General features: G+C 40.2%; 1 protein-coding gene across 1 annotated transcript in view; it reads right to left on the minus strand.

Moving 5' to 3' along the window:
• The window catches only part of LOC122812025 (protein transport protein Sec24C-like), a 784,735-nt gene that overhangs the window by 717,567 nt on the left and 47,357 nt on the right, over nt 1-19,811 (minus strand). Inside the window, exon 3 of the mRNA XM_044084258.1 lies at nt 2,375-2,472. Coding sequence (XP_043940193.1) covers nt 2,375-2,472 — 98 coding nt within the window. The remainder of the gene's footprint in view (nt 1-2,374; nt 2,473-19,811) is intronic.

The raw sequence follows: 19,811 nt of genomic DNA on the forward strand, positions 1-19,811 counted from the left end.
CCTAAGTTTGGCAAGAACTCTTTCTACTTTCTGTTGCCTAAGTCATTGTGCTAAACATTTTTTTATGCTCTGGGGTTATTATCAAAATATAGTTGCTTAACAGCAATCTTTCTAAACTCCTGCATATTATCCTGATACTCCCTTATTTTCTCTACAGCACTCTGTGTTTGCATTTCCTCTTGTTATGGGAGATTCCAATTAATTCTGCAATACTTTAACATTTATCAGGCCCTCTAAGTAATTCCTATTACTTTTTAACCATTTCTCTTTTATTTCTACCCTGTTTTCAACTCCATTTTATCCCACACACACTAGCTATAACTTCTAAAGATATTTCTATCTTCCCTAATAACTCTTGATTAATTTCCACTACCCATTCATTAAATTCCTTTCTTTTTAACAGGTAGGTGGGAAAGTGGCACTGTCTCATTTTTACTTCATTACCCTGCATTTTTTTCTTCTTAGTTTTTATCGGTGCATAATCTGAAGTAGTTATTGGATGTACATCGAAGCTTTCAATTAACTGCAAATTTTCCTATAAAATATCATTTCTAGCTAGTCCAGCCACATTACTGAACCTTGGGGAATAATATGTAAATTCTCTCCAAGTTTCTACTACTGAATTCACATCTTCCGTACCGAGTAGTTTCACAAGTTTCTTCAGAAATCTACCGACTTTTGTTGCATTTCCCCTTCTAGGTCCTCCTGATATTTCCTTAATACTGTAAATCAGGTTCCAGTGCCAACGCATAAATAAGTAGGGACGCCACCTTTCATTGGGGTTAAAAACCAGACCAAGGCCACAACACCCCTCACACCTCCCATAACCCTGCCCATCTCCTCCCTTCTTACGCTCACTGTCTGCCCATTTTGTGGTATCATCCTCACGTCAGATGAGGAGCACCCTCTTCTTTTCATTTGATGCCTTCTTTCTGTAAAAAAAAAGCCTATTAAATCTGCTAATTTAACAAACTCTGATAGACTGTTTCTTTTTTGAAACAGAATACCTGAGTGTGTTCAGTGTTTCCTTGACTATTGGACAATCAGTCTGATTTCCATATGGTCCAGAAAAAAACAGATAGGTGGCAAATCCACCTATAAGTAATATTCCCTGCTGAAAGCTGATTATTTTCCCCAAAATTTTCTTAAGCTCCATAATGGCAGTTTTTGTTGAAATATAAATACATGCCAATGTAATCCTCCTTCCTTGCCAATAACCCCTTACTACCACAAATCTACCATTATTGCTTTTTTCCCCTCTTCTATCACTGTTGGAGCCCCAGCAGCAATTCTGTACTTTACAGCTTTGGTAAGAAATTGGTAGTCATTTACCTTAAACATGAAACCTTACCTTTAGCTGTACTTTCATAATACCTAAACACAGTAAGACATTTTACATTTTCTTGGTTCAAATTCTGCCACATACAAAATCTTTTAACGTGTTAGCTGAAGATGCAGCATTTATTTCATATGTGCATGCTAATGAAATTAACAGCACTGATACAGGCGCTGATGGTGGCCATTAAAGTAACAGTAGAAACAGCAAAATTATCTCAGCTAAAACAGAGACTCTTTAAATATTTAAATGTTATTAAAGGAAACGTTAACGATTTCACTATTAGGATTGTTCATAGTTATGACATTTCAACTTCACAGAATTACAGTAAGGAAATTTGTCAAAGGAAGCTTCTTCTAAATGACAGTTAACTAAACTTCCAGCAACATTTTACAGAACTATTACTAGGAAAATGATTTCATATAACTACACTTCCTGGCTTCCTCTCTAAATTCAGTAATGGCCGAGAGGAGTGGCCTTGTACTTTGAAAATCTAGTACACAACATTGAGCTACTGTGTCCCTCAGACCACTCCATGAGAAAACAAATGCACCATCCCTCATAGCTGGTCAATGAACTGTTAGCCTCAGCCATCTCTCAGTAGGTTTACTGCAACTTGAAACATAACCCTCCTCAAAAATGCTAGAAAAAGGCTTAATTAACAAAATTATCAAACTACTGTCACTGTATTTCCAAATTGCAAAATATAACAGTATTTGCACAAAGGAAAAAAAAGACATGTCAAGACAGTGCAGCAATTCAGAGAAATCATACTGTAATCATTTGGTAGGTAGTTTACATAAAGCTATGGCCAGCACCAGAAGGAAATCAAAAATAACTGGACTTGTCATTACAGGCTAACAAATCAGATCACCATATAGTAACCATGGAATGATGGCAATATATGTTTTGAGCACTGCTGTACTGTCAGTGTTGGATGGGTGGACGGATGAATGCAAACATGAAAAGAGCAGGGATCAGTAATGCAAATCAGAAGGAAAAACAGCAAAACAGCAAGGAGACTCATATATAACATACCAAACTGCACATCACAGAGTCTGAACAACGCTGACCAGGAGGACAGTGACTTGCTGTCACAGGACTCAAACATGTGTTGGATTGCTGTTCATACAAACCTGTTTGAAATGTGAAAAATATAAACATTTGTGAGCATACAGTAAGATGAATAAATATCATATTCTTACATTATTTCAGGCATAAAACAGACAAATGACTTCCTTTAACTGTTTTGTCCTTGCAAATAAATGCATATCCAATCTCACCATTCTCTGGCCAGGAAACTCATGGACTAGGAAGAAATTCACTGCCTAACTTACATAGATGGGTTCACATCTCAAAATGACAACCTTATTAAGCAACAACTTATGACTGCTCCAGATATGATTGTCAGTATACTGATCATGAGGTAGCCGTGAGCCACCATATACAAGTTCCAATTTTTCCCCAACTATCTATGTTTCTTTAAGGTACACAAAAGGAAATGAGATAGTCTTGGGACACCCTAGCTCTACTAAAAAAAAAAAAAAAAAAAAAAAAATAGTTAGATTTTAGGTTAAAGACTTTTATAACCAAAGAAATAAAATATTCCTCCTAGGACACTGGTACCCAGATACCTGGGCTGGACCTTGAATCTACAATGATTAAAGCTCAGGAGAAGGTCGAAATTTTCCCAGTCTCTCTGAAACTTCTTTTCCTTTCATTATAGTTAGAACATCCAAGGGCCAGTCACTGTCTGGACAGATGCCTGATAAAGAATCTACTTTAACTACAAGGCAGCACAGGATTATCTCTCAGACACTGGAGGTGTGAATGTCCAAGAGGTAAGCATCAATTTCCTAGATGCCAGAGACATCTGTGTTCACAGTTGAAAGGAAAAGCAATACAGGAATACTTCAATGTGGTCCAGAAGGCTACATCTAGTTGTAGGACTGTCTCAAAAGCATTAATAGTAAAGGTCATGGACAAATATAGAAGATGGGAACCCACAACCCCATGATCAGAATATGAGAATAAGGAGAAAGATGAAATGATAATAATTCCTTCAATATGACACTGACAGAAATAATGATGAATGTAATTTATCTTCATGTTCTCAGTCAGGAGGCGTACCTTCTGGTGACGACCCTACTAACCTAATGAAATAAAATTTTAAGAGGTCAGGAAAAAAAAGGCAAATATCCTAGTGATATGTAAATATCTTGAAAATAAATCAAGTTTAAGTCCCTAGCCATGCCACTAATATTTATTTCCTGTTATAACACTTTAATGAAGTGAGACAGGAACCTGATGCAATGCTGTTTGTCCCTATAAAGCCAGATAGTTCTGGTATGGTATTTGAACTGCACAAAAGGGCATTGCTACAGATATGAAAATTTACTGGCAGGCTTAGATCTGATAACAGCATAGTCTCATAAAGGGGAATCACCATCACAGAAGGAAAACAAAGTACATGATGGAGTAGGGGAAAAAGCCTACATTTAAGTGATACATGTGTCATGTCTGCAGGTATTACTTGTAACATGACCCATATGACACATTATTGGTATGATATACTTATACAGAATCATTATCAGACTGCCAATATGTCCCCCAGAGAAATGTTGTCAGAACTGATCTAAACAGTATGGCAATATGTTGTTAAATGTTCCTACTCAGCAAAAGCTCCTCGTGGTCCTGCAGAGTGGTGCTAGCAGCAGAGAGGCGAAAAAGAGTGACTGCTAAACTGATATAAGTATAATTTTATTGCTACTACCTTTGCGACCATCCTTTCTCGCCGAAAAGCGAGTTATATCTGCTATTTTACCTGTTTGAGCTGTTTTTACTGTTTTTTTAATTGCACTTTAAAAGTTTGTCTCTGTTGTATTTTACCTGTTGAGGCTGCCCACTCAAGTGCGCTAGTCTGTGTTAAGCATTTACAGTGAATTTCTGCTGTTTGCTCTTTGAAAAAAGAATAAAAACAAAAAAAATATTCTTTTTCCCGCCTTTCCTGACCTAGAATAGTCCCTAATACAGGCTTTGCTGTATTATGGACTTTGGTATAGTTCCTGTGTTGCCCATTTCCTTACTTGGACAGAAGGAAGCTTCTTTGTTCACCAGTGGAAGTGGGGAGCTTTGAGCAGCCTATCTGTCCCTGGAGGAGTGATCTCACCACAGAATCTAGTAGTTTATTGGCCGTTTTGGGCTAATTTCTAGCTCTTTCAAGCCCCCTGTATAAAAACCCGCATTAGTGTGGTTTTTAGCTTATTCCTACTCAGCAAAAGCTCCTCGTGGTCCTGCAGAGTGGTGCTAGCAGAAGAGAGGCGAAAAAGAGTGACTGCTAAACTGATATAAGTATAATTTTATTGCTACTACCTTTGCGACCGTCCTTTCTCGCCAAAAAGCAAGTTATATCTGCTATTTTACTTGTTTGAGCTGTTTTTTTTAATTGCACTTTAAAAGTTTGTCTCTTTGTTGTATTTTACCTGTTGAGGCTGCCCACTCAAGTGCGCTAGCCTGTGTTAAGCATTTACTGTGAATTTCTGCTCTTTGCTCTTTGAAAAAAGAAAAAAAAACAAAAAAAAATATTCTTTTTCCCGCCTTTCCTGACCTAGAATAGTCCCTAATACAGGCTTTGCTGTATTCTGGACTTTGGTATAGTTCCTGTGTTGCCCATTTCCTTACTTGGACAGAAGGAAGCTTCTTTGTTCACCAGTGGGAATGGGGAGCTTTGAGCAGCCTATCTGTCCCTGGAGGAGTGATCTCACCACAGAATCTAGTAGTTTATTGGCTGTTTTGGGCTAATTTCTAGCTCTTTCAAGCCCCCCGTATAAAAACCCACTTTGGTGTGGTTTTTAGCTTGTTCCTACTCAGCAAAAGCTCCTTGTGGACCTGCTGAGTGTTGCTAGCAGCAGAGAGGTGAAAAAGAGTGACTGCTAAACTGATATAAGTATAATTTTATTGCTACTACCTTTGCAACCGTCCTTTCTCACAGAAAAGCTAGTTATATCTGCTATTTCACCTGTTTGAGCTGTTTTTACTGTTTTTTTAATATAACTTTAAAAGTTTGTCTCTTTGTTGTATTTTACCTTTTGAGGCTACCCAGTCAAGTGTGCTAGCCTGTGTTAAGCATTTACTGTGAATTTCTGCTGTTTGCTCTTTGGAAAAAGAAAAAGAGCAAAATAAATATTCTTTTTCCCGCCTTTCCTGACCTAGAATAGTCCCCAATACAGACTTTGCAGTATTCTGGACTTTGGTATAGTTTCTGTGTTGCCCATTTCCTTACTTGGACAGAAGGAAGCTTTTTTATTCACCAGTGGGAGTGGGGAGCTTTGAGCAGCCTATCTGTCCCTGGAGGAGTGATCTCACCACAGAATCTAGTAGTTTATTGGCCGTATTGGGCTAATTTCTAGCTCTTTCAAGCCCCCTGTATAAAAACCCACATTAGCGTGGTTTTTAGATTGTTCCTACTCAACAAAAGCTCCTCGTAGTCCTGCAGAGTGGTGCTAGCAGCAGAGAAGCGAAAAAGAGTGACTGCTAAACTGATATAAGTATAATTTTATTGCTACTACCTTTGCGACTGTCCTTTCTCGCCAAAAAGCAAGTTATATCTGCTATTTTACCTGTTTGAGCTGTTTTTTTTAATTGCACTTTAAAAGTTTGTCTCTTTGTTGTATTTTACCTGTTGAGGCTGCCCACTCAAGTGTGCTAGCCTGTGTTACGCATTTACTGTGAATTTCTGCTGTTTGCTCTTTGAAAAAAGAAAAAAAAACAAAAAAAATATTCTTTTTCCCGCCTTTCCTGACCTAGAATAGTCCCTAATACAGGCTTTGCTGTATTCTGGACTTTGGTATAGTTCCTGTGTTGCCCATTTCGTTACTTGGACAGAAGGAAGCTTCTTTGTTCACCAGTGGGAGTGGGGAGTTTTGAGCAGCCTATCTGTCCCTGGAGGAGTGATCTCACCACAGAATCTAGTAGTTTATTGGCCGTTTTGGCTACTTTCTAGCTCTTTCAAGCCCCCTGTATAAAAACCCGCTTTAGCGCGGTTTTGTGTGATTATGCACATAGTGCAGCATCGGGCAGCACCTGCTGATTCGGGTTTAAACTATTCCCGGCTCCACAAAGTCTACTCTTCACTTTTTCCCTTAGAACTGCTCTATCTCTCAAATTAAACACCCTATTCTCTATCTGAAGCCCAGCACTTTCTAGTTTAAGCTATTTTACAAGTTAGCACTGGTAAACTAAAAGCACTACATCCTCATATACTCCCTTCGAGTACCTTGTCCCCTATTGGTCCTTTTTTCAGTGATAAAAGATTTCCCTATACTATTCTAGCATATCCGGCGGTCAGTCAATGGTTTCCTCTCCAGTCCAGCTGGTGAATCTGGGTATCCTGAGGCATTGTTACAACTGCCTCATGTACACAGACAACCCTCTCCTCCTCCCAACAAGTTCAAATACATGTGAGAGATGCAACCATATAGCCAAACTGGAGGCTGAGCTCTCTCAACTCAGAACTGGTGCAACCAGTCAGAAGGAAAAGGTAACCTCACACACCACAAATCCAGTCTCACATAGTCCTACTACAACAGCAAACCATACACATAAACACACAAAAACGTACTTGGAGGCTCTAAATAAAAATCTGCCTAAGCAGCAGAGACCTCCAAAGCAGACATCCAAGCAAACGCCACCCCAAAACAACACACGTGCGACACATAGCTCACTAAAGTCAGTGTGCCAAACAGTCACAGCCCTTAAGGCCAAATAACACACCCGAAACACTTGTGATAGGTGATTCTATAGTCAGACACACTGACGTCCTGCTCACCAGGCTGAACAAAGAGAAGGTCACAGTGAGCTGCCTGTCTGGTGCTAGGATCCACCACATAACACAAGCACTCAGGTCACTCCAAGGCAAGTATAAATATGACTCGGTCATCGTCCATGCTGGTGTGAATGACCTGAGACGTACCTCCCTGGACTACATGAAAAGAGACATAGAGAAGCTCTCTGATCATGTAGCCCAGGCCGGCATGACCCTGACCTTTAGCAGCATCTTACCCTCACCTAGAATTATGCCACAGTATAAAGACAAAATGATCAATTTTAACAATTGGCTAAAATTTTGGTGTCATTCAAAGGGGATCCAGTGTCTGTCAGCCTGGGATGACATGCTCAACAAGCCATGTTGCTTCGCTAGGGATGGCTTGCACCTGTCACCCCTGGGCTTTTGGATATTGGCAAAGGCTCTTGCCACCCCCATTGTGCCTTTTTTAGGCAAGGCTCAAAAGACAAACCCACCTCCATAGTCAACGCAAGGAATAAGAAACTAAGGGTAATGCTGCTCAACGCCAGAAGTCTAAACCTCAAGATGCACGCACTCAAAACCCTCCTCAGTATGGAGAACATCGATATATGTGCAGTGACGGAAACCTAGTTCAAGGCTCCAGAGAGCACCCAGGCACTACCAGGTTATACCTCATATCATGCTTTTCGGCCCCAAAATTTGGACCGAACCACAAAAGGAGGAGGAGTATCCATATTCATCAAAGATACCCACACCTCCAGGTTAGTGGCGTTGCATGAAGCATCGGAAACCATCCATGTGCAACTAACAGTGGGCAAAACATCCCTTCAGTTTGTAGCATGTTACAGACCACCCTCTCAAAATCAGGAATCCCACTTGGCTTTCCTGAGAACACTGGAGAATATGAATTACCCAAACATAGACTGGGAGCATTACTCAAGCCCCAACACCCTAGCCCAAAGGTTCCTAGAATTTATAAACTCAAATGCTATGGAACAACTAGTCACCACCCCCACAAGAGGGGAAAACATACTGGACCTGGTCATCACCAACATGGGGACTCTATGCTCCATACCAGAGGTATACCCCTCATTGGTAAGATCGGACCACACACTAATCTCACTGGATATCCACATCCCGGCCCCACCCCCAGCCCAGAAAACTTCACACTTCTCAAAACAGAGGTGGAATCCTTCAAGGCCCCCAGGCCAGTGGAAACTACGGCCCAAATGGCAGAATCCTTTATAAACGCATTCTATGGACACCTCCAGGGATGCATGGATCATGCTATCCCAAACAAAACCAAGACCCAATCTTCCAAAGGCAGGCGTCCAGACTGGTGGACCCCAGCCATAAACAGACTGTACAACAGGAGGAGGAAGTTACTACATGATAGAGCAAAGTCCCAAAAAGGGAAGGCATCTCTGATCAGTACTAGCAAAAAACTACATTCCCTCATAAAATCCTCCAAGGCCAGCTTCGATAAAAAAATAGCACAGGATACTAAAGATAATCACAAGGCTTTCTTTAGTTATGTTAAGAACTTGGGAGGCAACTCCCAGATATGCTCAGAGTTAATCCAAAATGACAAAAAATACACTGAACCCACAGATATTGCTAACATCCTGGCATACAGGTTCAGTGCAAACTTCTGCCCCCCCTCCCCCAAAAGGGCAAATAACTATCCCAGCAGAGTTCTGCCCCTCAAACATCTCAGATGCTCAGGTGAAAGCCGCCCTCTCCAAAGCAAAAAACACAGCATCAATGGGACCAGATGGTATCCTGGGTTGTGTCCTACATGAACTACAAGAAGAACTAAACCCTCACGTAAAGCTGCTGTTCAACCTCAGCCTTACTACAGGATATGTACCCAAATAATTGCGTACAGCAACAGTAGTCCCACTCCACAAAGGTGCTGCCTCTACGGACCCTGGAAACTATCGCCCCATAAGCCTGGCTAGCCTGGTCTGCAAAGCTATGGAGAGGATCATCATGGAACTCATTAACAATGACTTTGGGGACCTACAGACACTGGATCCTACCCAATTCAGCTTTGTCAAGGGCAGATCCTGCCTCTTAAACCTGGTCAATTTCTTTGAAACAGTCACCAAAGCCACAGATGAAGGGAAGGTAGTCCACACAGCCTACCTTGACCTCACAAAAGCCTTCGACATAATACCCCACTTGGGCATCATAGATAAGCACTCCAGCTTAAATATAAACCCCTATGTCACAAGATGGGTTGCAAACTGGCTCAAAGACAGAACCCACATGGTCAGGATTGCTGGAGCCATGTCAGACTCGAAAGCAGTTACAAGTGGCGTCCCCAAAGGGCTCAGTCCTGGGACCTCTCTTGTTCAGTATATATTTCCCTGAGGTACAGGCTAACACTGGAGGACTGTGGCTGACCAAGTTTGCAGATGACTGCAAACTGGGTGCCATAATTGACTCTCCAGCTGATACAAGCATCCTCCAAAAGGGTCTCACAGATACGGACAACTGGTGCCACAGCCATGGCCTGAAGCTAAACGCTAAAAAGTGTATAGTCATACCGTTTGGCAAAAACAAAGTGCCCACAAATTACCACATAGGTGGTAATCCATTAAGTACGGAAGAAGTAATTAGGGATCTGGGTACCCAAGTTGATAGTAATCTCTCCTTTGACAACCACATTGCCAAAGTGGTTAGAAGGACCTTCTATACAGCTCACCTTATCATAAAAGGATTCACATCTAGATCAAGGGAGGTCATCGTACCCCTTTATTCATCCCTCATCAGGCCCATAATAAAATACAATGCCCCATTTGGGATGTACCTAACCAGACACCTGCAGCAACTTGAATGACCCCAAAAGTACCTCACAAAGAGGATTAAGGGACTCAATGCCATACGCTGTTCGGTTAAAGAAACTCCAGCTCTACTCAGTTGCATACCGCCTACTTAGAGGCGACCTATGCCTGACGTATAAAGCTATGTCCAACCTGGAATTAATGAACATGCTTCACCTCAGTAAATCCAAATCCCTTAGAGCTACACGCTCGAGGGACTTAAACCTCAGCACAGAAATAAACAGGACATGCTGGAGGGACAGATTCATAACCCAGAGGCTCCCCTCACTCTGGAATAGAATCCCAGTCTATGTTAGGCAGAGCCCCTCACTGACCATCTTCAAGAGGAATCTTGACGAGTGGATGGGTGATCATAGGTTTACCCCTGGGATTACTTCTGTGTCACTGCTGGACAGAGGCACAATAATCTAACTTTAAAAAGGGCACAATAAACTCAATTCAAAGGGGGCGTAAGCCAAAAAACTCTGGCTAGGCTTGTAAATGCCCTAGGGCAGATTGCCTAGTATGAACCTATGAACCTATAATGTGAATATAGTGCAGTAAATGTACATTTTCAAGCTGTTGCTTCTGGTTCTATCACAAGAAGGCATGTCAAGAATTTCTTGAAGACATTAAAGCCAAGATTCTAAATGTACCTCTAGTCAACACATGGATCCCCATCTCAAAAAATCTGTAAAAATTGGAAGAAAAGGATAAAGATATTAGTAACCTGATGCCCTGGTGAAATTTCTCATAATAGTAGTATAAACACCACCTCTTGTCTCCCCTGAAAACAGGCTACTAGCTTCATGGGACTAACTTGGTCACCAAAGGATAAATAAAATACAAAATAAAAAATACTGAGACTAAACAAAATTGGGTGTTAAGGGAAATGTCTCCATTCCCACAGTTCTGTGATCTCACAATCAGGGATGACCTCATATGAAATGGAACCCTCAGCCAAGGACTCAGTGTGACCCTTTCCTTTTCAAGTTACAGTCTATAAATGTATTTAAGATATATTTCTGCACAAATATATATCTATATCTATCACTTTCTATCATCAATCTATCTACACACACACACACACACACACACACACACACAGTGATCTGTGTGTGTGTGCTCGAGCGCGTGCATGTGTGTGTGTGTGTGTGTATGTTTATGTGTGTATATATATATATATATATATATATATATATTAGTGTGCGTCTCTGTGTGCATAATGTGTATATACACAGATATGGAATACTTTTGAGTTTGGTGTTTGACAGATGAAATATTGCATAGTGTAGGTTTAGAAAATGAATTTTCTGATTTGTAATGAGGCTACGAGTCATAAAATTAACATTCTAATCCTATATAAACTTCAGGAATCACATCAGATGCAACAAGTTTTAGACCCTTCAGTCTAACCTGTCATTCATTCACAACCCCTTTTTCCCATTTTTGTACATGGGGTCGGGATGTTACTTCAGCAGTGACAATCATCTACAGCCAAGCTTTACACTACCTGATGTGTTTATCAGCCTAGCCAGTATTCTGTGTAAAATCATGAAGACAGTGATACTGAAACTTATCTTCAATGACATACAAGAAGTACTTCTGCTTGGTATGGACCAATCTCAGTTTATTAAGGGTAGATCTTGTATTTTGAATCTTGTGACATTCTCTGAGGAGGTAACAGCAGTACTTCGTGATAAACTGACAATGCATAATGCTTATCTTAACATTAATAAGGTATTTGCCACTATACCATATAAGTAAATGACTGTCAGATCAAAAGCATTAAGTGTCAATCTATATGTAATCCATTAGCTAAATAGATGCATCAGGTCAGGGTATGGCATTACCTATCTATTTCAAAGTGAATTACTACTGGTACCCATAGGGCTCTATTCTGGGGCCATTTCATTTTGCAGTATTCCTGTCATGATTTCATTGTCAATGCCAGTAAGGGTAGCATCATGAGACCTGATGAAAAGTACATACATTAAGACAGTCTGACCATAAAAAATGAAATGTCACCATCATTAAAAATTTTGGGATAGAGGTTGTCAAAACTTTAAACTCTGACCAGTCAGAAACACATATCCTCTTACCCATTTAAATATAAAGGGCATATCTAGCCAAGCCAGTGAAATAACTTTCCCATTCTGTACCTCACTGATTTGACTCATTACTGAATACACCGAAGAGCTTTAAAGCCATCAAAGCAGACACTTGAAAGCAATTTGGAAAGTTACAATGACTGCTTACTCAAAATAAAAAAAAAAAAAACTGGATGGAAAAATAAAACTATTGGAAAGGCTTTAGGAACTCTCATTACATTCTTTTTCTTATAGGTTACTAAGATGTAATCTATGTCTGAATTATAATGCAATGCCTGACCTGATTCTGTTCAAAAGTACATGTTTAAAATGAACTGCTTGGTAACTAACATCAGAGTAAGGAAATTAATGCTAAAAATAAAAATCAAGAATACAAAAAAGCGACAGCTACATTACAAAATGTTTTCCAAATTTATGGCATATGCTAACCCTTACAATCAGTAGAAATCAATCTTCTTCTTCTTCTTCTTTCGGCTTTTTCCCGGTTAGGGGTCGCCACAGCGGATCACCTTGTCCGCACATTGATTGGCAGTGGAGTTTTACGGTGTCGAGTTGCCAGCCCGGCGCCCAACCTTCCACAGAAGGCACACTCACATGCACACCTAGGGCCAATTTTAGAGTGTCCAATCCACCTGCAGCATGTCTTTGGGATGTGGGAGGAAACCGGAGCACCCGGAGGAAACCCACGCGACCACAGGGAGGACATGCAGACTCCGCACAGAAAGCACCCCAGCCAGGGATCAAACCGGAGAACCTCTTGCTGTGAGGCGGCAATGCTAACCACTGCACCACCGTGGCCGCCCCTATAATCAGTAGAAATCAATAGTAGTCATTAACTTCCTTAAAAATCTGATGTTATACATATAAAAAGCATGACACAGAAAAATGTAGGGCAAAACTGGGTAGACAGGTAAAACAGTAAGGTCCAAGGTAAATGTAGAATCTGGCTGAAAAAATGTAGCTAATTGCTTAGTCCCGTATGCAAGTAGTTATGTGTCCCTAAGATGATACATCTGTCATGTGTACAGTAATGCCAATATTTATTTATTTTTTATTTCACATTTTATTTGACATTTGTTAACTGGGTTGGTCCAACTGAACTAGAAGCCCATTTTTAGTAGAGACCCAAGGAGAAAAGCTCCAGAACATTATGTACAAAAATTAAAAGAATCATAGCAAAATGTATTATAAGTTATACAATATTATAAAAATACAAAAGTGAAACATGGATTATGCCAAAAAGTTAAACAAAATGCAGTTACAATAAGCATACAATGAGCATATAGAAAGAGGTCAATGTAACACAAAGTGGCAATTTCAAATATGCACCATTAGTATTGACAGAAGACACAGTAACTACATAGTTTTAGTTGTAGTGGACATAATGACTGTGCTGTCTGGAATATCCACCTATAGACTTTACACAATGTGCAACAAGCATTTCATTTTTCCACAAATATAGGCAACAGTAAGTATATTAAAAATATGCAAAGGCCAGTATACAATCATCATCATTGGCACAAGGTAGAGAGGAATACATAAGGGCAAGCCTAACATCAAAGAAGTGATTACAGATGATTGAATTGGACTGCATACTTGAACGTTCTGCAGTATACACACTGGTGTAGTCTTCCATGTCGGAAACAGTAACATTGAATCTGTGGGACTCTGCTGCAGAGTTGTCAGTGACCTCTGATAGTGAACAGTTTCAGTCAATGGTGGTTTGTTAACAGCCTCCACCCCCCCCCACAGCCATATGTTCTTGGCCAATTTCACATGTCCCGCATATCATGCATGTTAATTATAACATTGGCCCTTTGTAAAGTTTACTGATATGTATGGATAAGGGCTCCAACACCATTTACATAGTTGAATATCTGCCAGCAGATATGGTCACAGGACTACTTGTCACCTCTGCCTCTTTCTAAGAGGAAGGAGTCATACTGACTTAGCGCCTCAATGATAACTTCATTCTGTGCAGCACTGTATGGCATTTTACAGTGTGCAGATGTCTTGGGCACCATAGTCCTCTACAAGTTGAAAAATAAAAGAAATGTATAATACACAATGAAGACATAAGTGACTGTTAACAAAACAAATATGTATGTATGCATGCATGCATGTATGCATCCACCATGTACAAAATAATTTAAAAATTAAAGCACCATATTTGTACACAAAAGCAAATACAGAACCACCACCCCAAAAAAGTAAAGGAAATGAAAAGCAAGAAGGCAACAGGTATGTAAATAAGTAGTACTTTACAGCTTTAACCAAGGCAATGTACACTTTTTCACTGTAAATGGCTAAAAGTGATTTTGGATGGGCAGTTACATATCACACGCTTAACACATTGTGGGCTACATATGTCAAATCCCTGACCTTGGTAGTAAATGATACCACACTCTTCTACTATAACTTGCGAGATGGGCATTGAAAATGTTCCATAATGTCATGTTACATTCTTCACAAGCATTTGTAATGGATAAAGTAAGTGGTATGCATGCCTATGCGACCAGCAATGGGCAAACAATGCATGCACTAAAGCTATGGATATATTGTGGAATGCAGTCCATGAGTAAGGTTGAAGTACAGCATTTTGTAAAAAAAAAAAAAAAAAAAAAAAACAGCAACTTACCTTTGTATCAAGTTAGTTGTGACACCAAAAACAGGTTTTTCCAAGCAATTAGCTCCATGCATTTGTCTGGATAAATGGTCTCCCCTACCATGATACAATTTCTATGAATATGCGATTGCATTAATATAGTGTGCATTCAGTTCAGTGAGCACTGTGAATATGCAAATGATGTGTAAACTCAGTAGTATTCATAAATTTGAAAATCTGCACTAAGTTCAGGGAATGTAAACATGGTGCAAAGATCTACATGACTCTATGCACAAGCCTTATCTCTGGAAGGATAAGTGCTTGTAAGGGTGAATGATTAGTCTACAGTATCAATCAGTTTTTCAGAGTCAGGCCTCTTTGTTGTACACTTACTGAGGAGGTGTCAGGTTGAAGAGACTTACAAGAAATTGTGTGGCTACCATTAACAGACTTAAGATAGCAACATTCCTAACATTTATATGAATTATTTATGACAGTTTCTGCCTTGGAATACAATTATGTCTGCAATTCTAAGGAAGTAGATTACTTACTGAAACATATATCAGTTGGAAGGTAAAGCACATAACAGTCTTGTTAGAGGAGCATAGAAATTGGAATGATGTTCACAAATAAAGAGAAGTAAAGAGGTGCAGTGTTCAAATTTTGTAATTTACATTGGGTGAGGAAAACTATTTTCACTGTTGCCAGTATCAGAAACATCCAAACATCTAACTGCAAATTACACAGGACAAATGCCAGGAATTTGTTCAGTTCCACCTGTGATGTCAATTGATATGTCACATATTGAATATAGGCAACTTGTTTTTTTTATCTTCACAGTGTAATATGTGTGGCATAATGATAAGCATCTCAAGTACGTCCTGTGAATGCCCTGATGTCCCGGGGTTCTAATCCAGAAATGGAGGGGATATGTGAACATAATAATGTTTAATTTGCATATGTTCCTGTTGAAACACAACTAAACTGAGAAATATCAGAACTATACTGTTTTAACTACTTGTTTCATAATGTTTCCTCTATTTCAGTAAAACTTTTTTCCCTCTTCATTGTTTGCTCAAAGTTTGGCATTGCACACTCTGGACTGGAAGCAGTCTCTAGCAGTGAACCCTAAGGAAAAAAAGTGAAAAATTTAATATCGATTGCCTGCTGTAGTGCAAACAAGCCTGGTGCTGGTATGCGGCTGTCAATTCCCTTGATAATACTCAGTGAAAAAAAATACCTCTCAAGTAACCTTCTCTGTGGCAGAAGGTTAAGTGCAGTGAGCTTAGAGAAAAAGGACAACTGATGCAGCATTTGAATCCAGTTAACTTATAATTTTACAGAGGGAGTTTCACTAAATATTTACAATCATTTTCTTATATCATTGTGTTGTTGTTTAAAACTGAACTATTCTCAATATTGCTAATGAAATATGAGCTGTTGTCTCCCACTTTCACATTACTTGGCATTAACTGCTTCTTCTTCTTCTTTCGGCTTTTCCCGGTTAGGGGTCGCCACAGCAGATCACCTGTCCTCTCATGATTGGCATTGGAGTTTTTACAGTGTCAAGTTGCCAGCCCGGCACTCAACCTTCCACAGAAGGCCCACACATGCAAGCACTCACGCCTAGGGCCAATTTAGAGTGTCCAATCCACATACCGCATGTCTTTGGGATGTGGGAGGAAACCAGAGCACCCGGAGGAAACCCACTTGACCACAGGGAGGATATGCAGACTCCGCACAGAAGGCACCCCCAGCTGAAAATCGAACTGGAGAACCTCTTGCTGTGAGGTGGCAATGCTAACCGCTGCACCACAGCGGCCGGCCATTATTTGGCATTAACTGCAATTCTAATAATTTGTGCCAGAAATTTAATTTGTGATCTGTCAAGGATATGATGAATGTGTCAATGTAATGCACTTCTTGCTCTGGTCATTGTTAAGTATACGCTCTCATTAAATTAAGTCTTCCTTTCAACTTTTTCTGCTTGTAAATTGTTTTCTGATGCCTTTTGCATTTGCTCTCCACTTGGCAGTGCTCAAACATGATTCACTGCCTAAGGAAAAAAGTGATAGAATATTTTAGGCTGTCTACAAGCCTGGCACCAGTCAGTGATAGTCAGCACTCTGAATAGTACTTAGTGAATAAATTCAACATATCTGGTAACTTTTTCCTATGGTACAAAGTGTATGTGCAGTGATCTTAAGAAGCCAAGACAGCTGAAGCAGGGTTCAAATCCAATTGACAAATGCTTTTACAGATGGGCTCAGAATGAGCCATTCACAGGTTGCCTGTATCCATCAGAGGTATAGGTGCCAAGCCAAGTATTCATTTCCTGTTCTTCATCCAACTGTCCAAGTTACAGTTGAATACAGTAAAGGGAGGAACTCTGCTTCACATGGATGGGGAGCCTGCTCCAGAGACAGGGTAGTCTCTGAGATATATACCTCTCTCTCCAACAGGTCCTTCTTCTATCACAGGCAAGGTTTAAGTCTTTAGAATGGGTAATTCTGGTGCTGTTTGTTTTCTGGACATGTAGGAGGTCCATCAGAGTGGGGTCTGACAATGCCTTGTATGCCATGCATAGATCTCACCTCAACAGCTTGTAGGAGACAGAATACAGGGATAGGGCCTTGAGGTGGTCTGCATAAGACTTTTTACTTATGCTCTGTATTTTATTAGTGAGAAACCTCTGTGGACTTTCCATTTGTTGGATATGCCTGGTAAGATACATACCAAAGGGGGCACTGTACTCAAAGATATGTCTGAGTGCCAAATACAGTGGAACAATGACTTCCTTGGACCTAGATGTCATACCTTTGTTTATAAGTTGTGTACTACTGTAGACATATGATGGTTAAAGGATAGATCACTGTCTATGTATGTCCCTAAGCCCCTGACTACTGGATCAACTCTAAGGGGTGTGTTGTCAATATGATAGTTACTATGGGTGGGTGACTTCCCAAAGGATACTGTTATGTACTTCTTGACATTTAGTTTTAGTCCATGGCTCTGACACAAGTTGTTTGTCTGTGTCAGCCCTTCCTGGAAAACATGTGTGTCAGTGTGGGATTTAATGACAGCTTCTAATTTGCAATCATCTGCAAATTTATTCCGCCAGAGACAACTGCCATTGGCCTTGACTTCAGAGAAAAAAATGCCAAAAAGGAGTGGTAAACGACAGATCCCTGAGGTACTCCACTTGTGACTGGCCTCTTTCTAGAGGTGGACTCCACAGTTCTAACTTCCAGGGTCCCATCTGTGAGCCAAGCTGATTATCCATTGGATGACATACAGGTTTGTACCTAACCTCTTGAATCGGTCAACAATGTTCAAGTTGGGTATTGTGTCAGATGCCTTGGCCAGGTCAAGGTAAGTAGTGTGAACTTTTTTCCCCTCATCCATTGCTTTGGTGGCCACCTCAAAGAAGTCCATCAGGTTGAGTAGGCATGAACTACCCTTGATGAAACCACACTGGGTTATGTCCAGTGTCTGGAGGTTTACTATATCACTACTGATCATTTCTATGATAACTCTTTCCATGGCTTTGCAGATAAGACTAGTGAGACTTATGGGTCTGTAGATGGCACACCTTTGTGCAGAGGGATGACTGTTGCTGTTCTCCATTCATGAGGCACAACGCCTGTTTGGAAGCTAGACTTAAATAGCAGTTCAAGAGGGCCTGAGAGGTCATGTTTCATGCTATTTAGAAGACATCCTGGGATACTGTCTGGGCCCATTGATGCAGTGTTCTATTTGATGGTATTTCCTAAGGGTAGGTTGAAGGAGAAAGAAGGGAAAAGCTGGAGAAGAATTTGTCAGCCCGTAGGTTTGTTATATCTTCTGCCTCAATATAGGCAGCTCCATTTACAATGGGCTCTGCTCACAATTGTGTATTGCCTTTGAGGTTGTGGACATAACTAAAGAATGCCTTGTGGTTGTCCTTGGCCTGAGAGGCCAAATTTATCTCAGATTTTGCTTTGGTAGAATTTATTTATTTTTCTAAGATTTTCTTCCTACTGTTGGCAGCCTATTGATTTTGTGATTCCACCAAGGTGGTTTGTTTTTTGAGTTAGTTCTGTACTTCTTCCTGGTGGGTACAGCTGCCTCTATGCAGTGTGCTTGTATACGGTTTCTGTGAACAGTTCTGCATAGGCAGCAGTGTTCTCATGGTTTATTGAGGTTTGACATTTTTGCCAGGTTATCACTTAATAGGAGGAAGTTAGCACTGGAGTAGTTCCTGAATATTCCAAGGATGGCTGGAGGTCCTCATTTTATTTTTACATCAAAGGAGACCATTTTGTGGTCTGACCTTGCCAGGGATGACATTACACTAGAGGATGTGCAGCACTCTCCCATATTAATGAGGAGCAGATCCAATATGGTCACACCCCCTGGTTGGTTTACTGACAAACTGGTCAACAAAGTTTGTGTTTATAAAATCCAGAAATCTCTGTGCCTGTAAGTTTGGTGTCTTATAGGATTCCCTGTTAATATTGGGATAATTAAAGTTGCTCAAAAATATGGTGTTGGGTTGGTTGGTGAATGTTTCCAATAAGTTTAAATACATGGCATGGGTTTCCTGGGTCACAAAGGGGGACCTATAGCTTGCAAGGAAGTGTGTCTGGATTTTGCCTATAGTGGTTTTGAACATGGAGTAGCTCAGTGCAACTGGCATCCCACATACTGTGAAGCAATGTTATCACTATTACAGTGAAATGAAGTCCAAGTGGGACCTCCTGATGGGAGGATGAATTTAGAACTGCAAACACCCCTCAGTTGTGTAAGTACACCAACTCATGACCTGTCTATGATATGGCATTAATTAGCCAGCCAGTGTAATTATTCATTATGCTTTCAAATTATATGCATAAATATATATAGAGAGAGGGAGAAACAATGAAACCTAGTACTGAGGAAATGTAGTTTTCCGGCCTTAAGAACAGCAAACACTTTCCTTAAGGAAAAATAAACAAAAATCTAGGGAAAACCAGTAGCAGAGGAATGATAACAGCATTTGACATGTTCAAATAAACTGTTGTCATAAATATTAATGTAAGATCAGTGTTAAAAGATCACCTTGCATTCTTATTAAAACAAAAAAACAGAATTCACGCTGCTATTG

The sequence above is a fragment of the Protopterus annectens genome, chromosome 9.part0 (genome assembly GCF_019279795.1).
Source record: "Protopterus annectens isolate FY-2018-M chromosome 9.part0, PAN1.0, whole genome shotgun sequence".
NCBI lineage: Eukaryota > Metazoa > Chordata > Ceratodontiformes > Protopteridae > Protopterus > Protopterus annectens.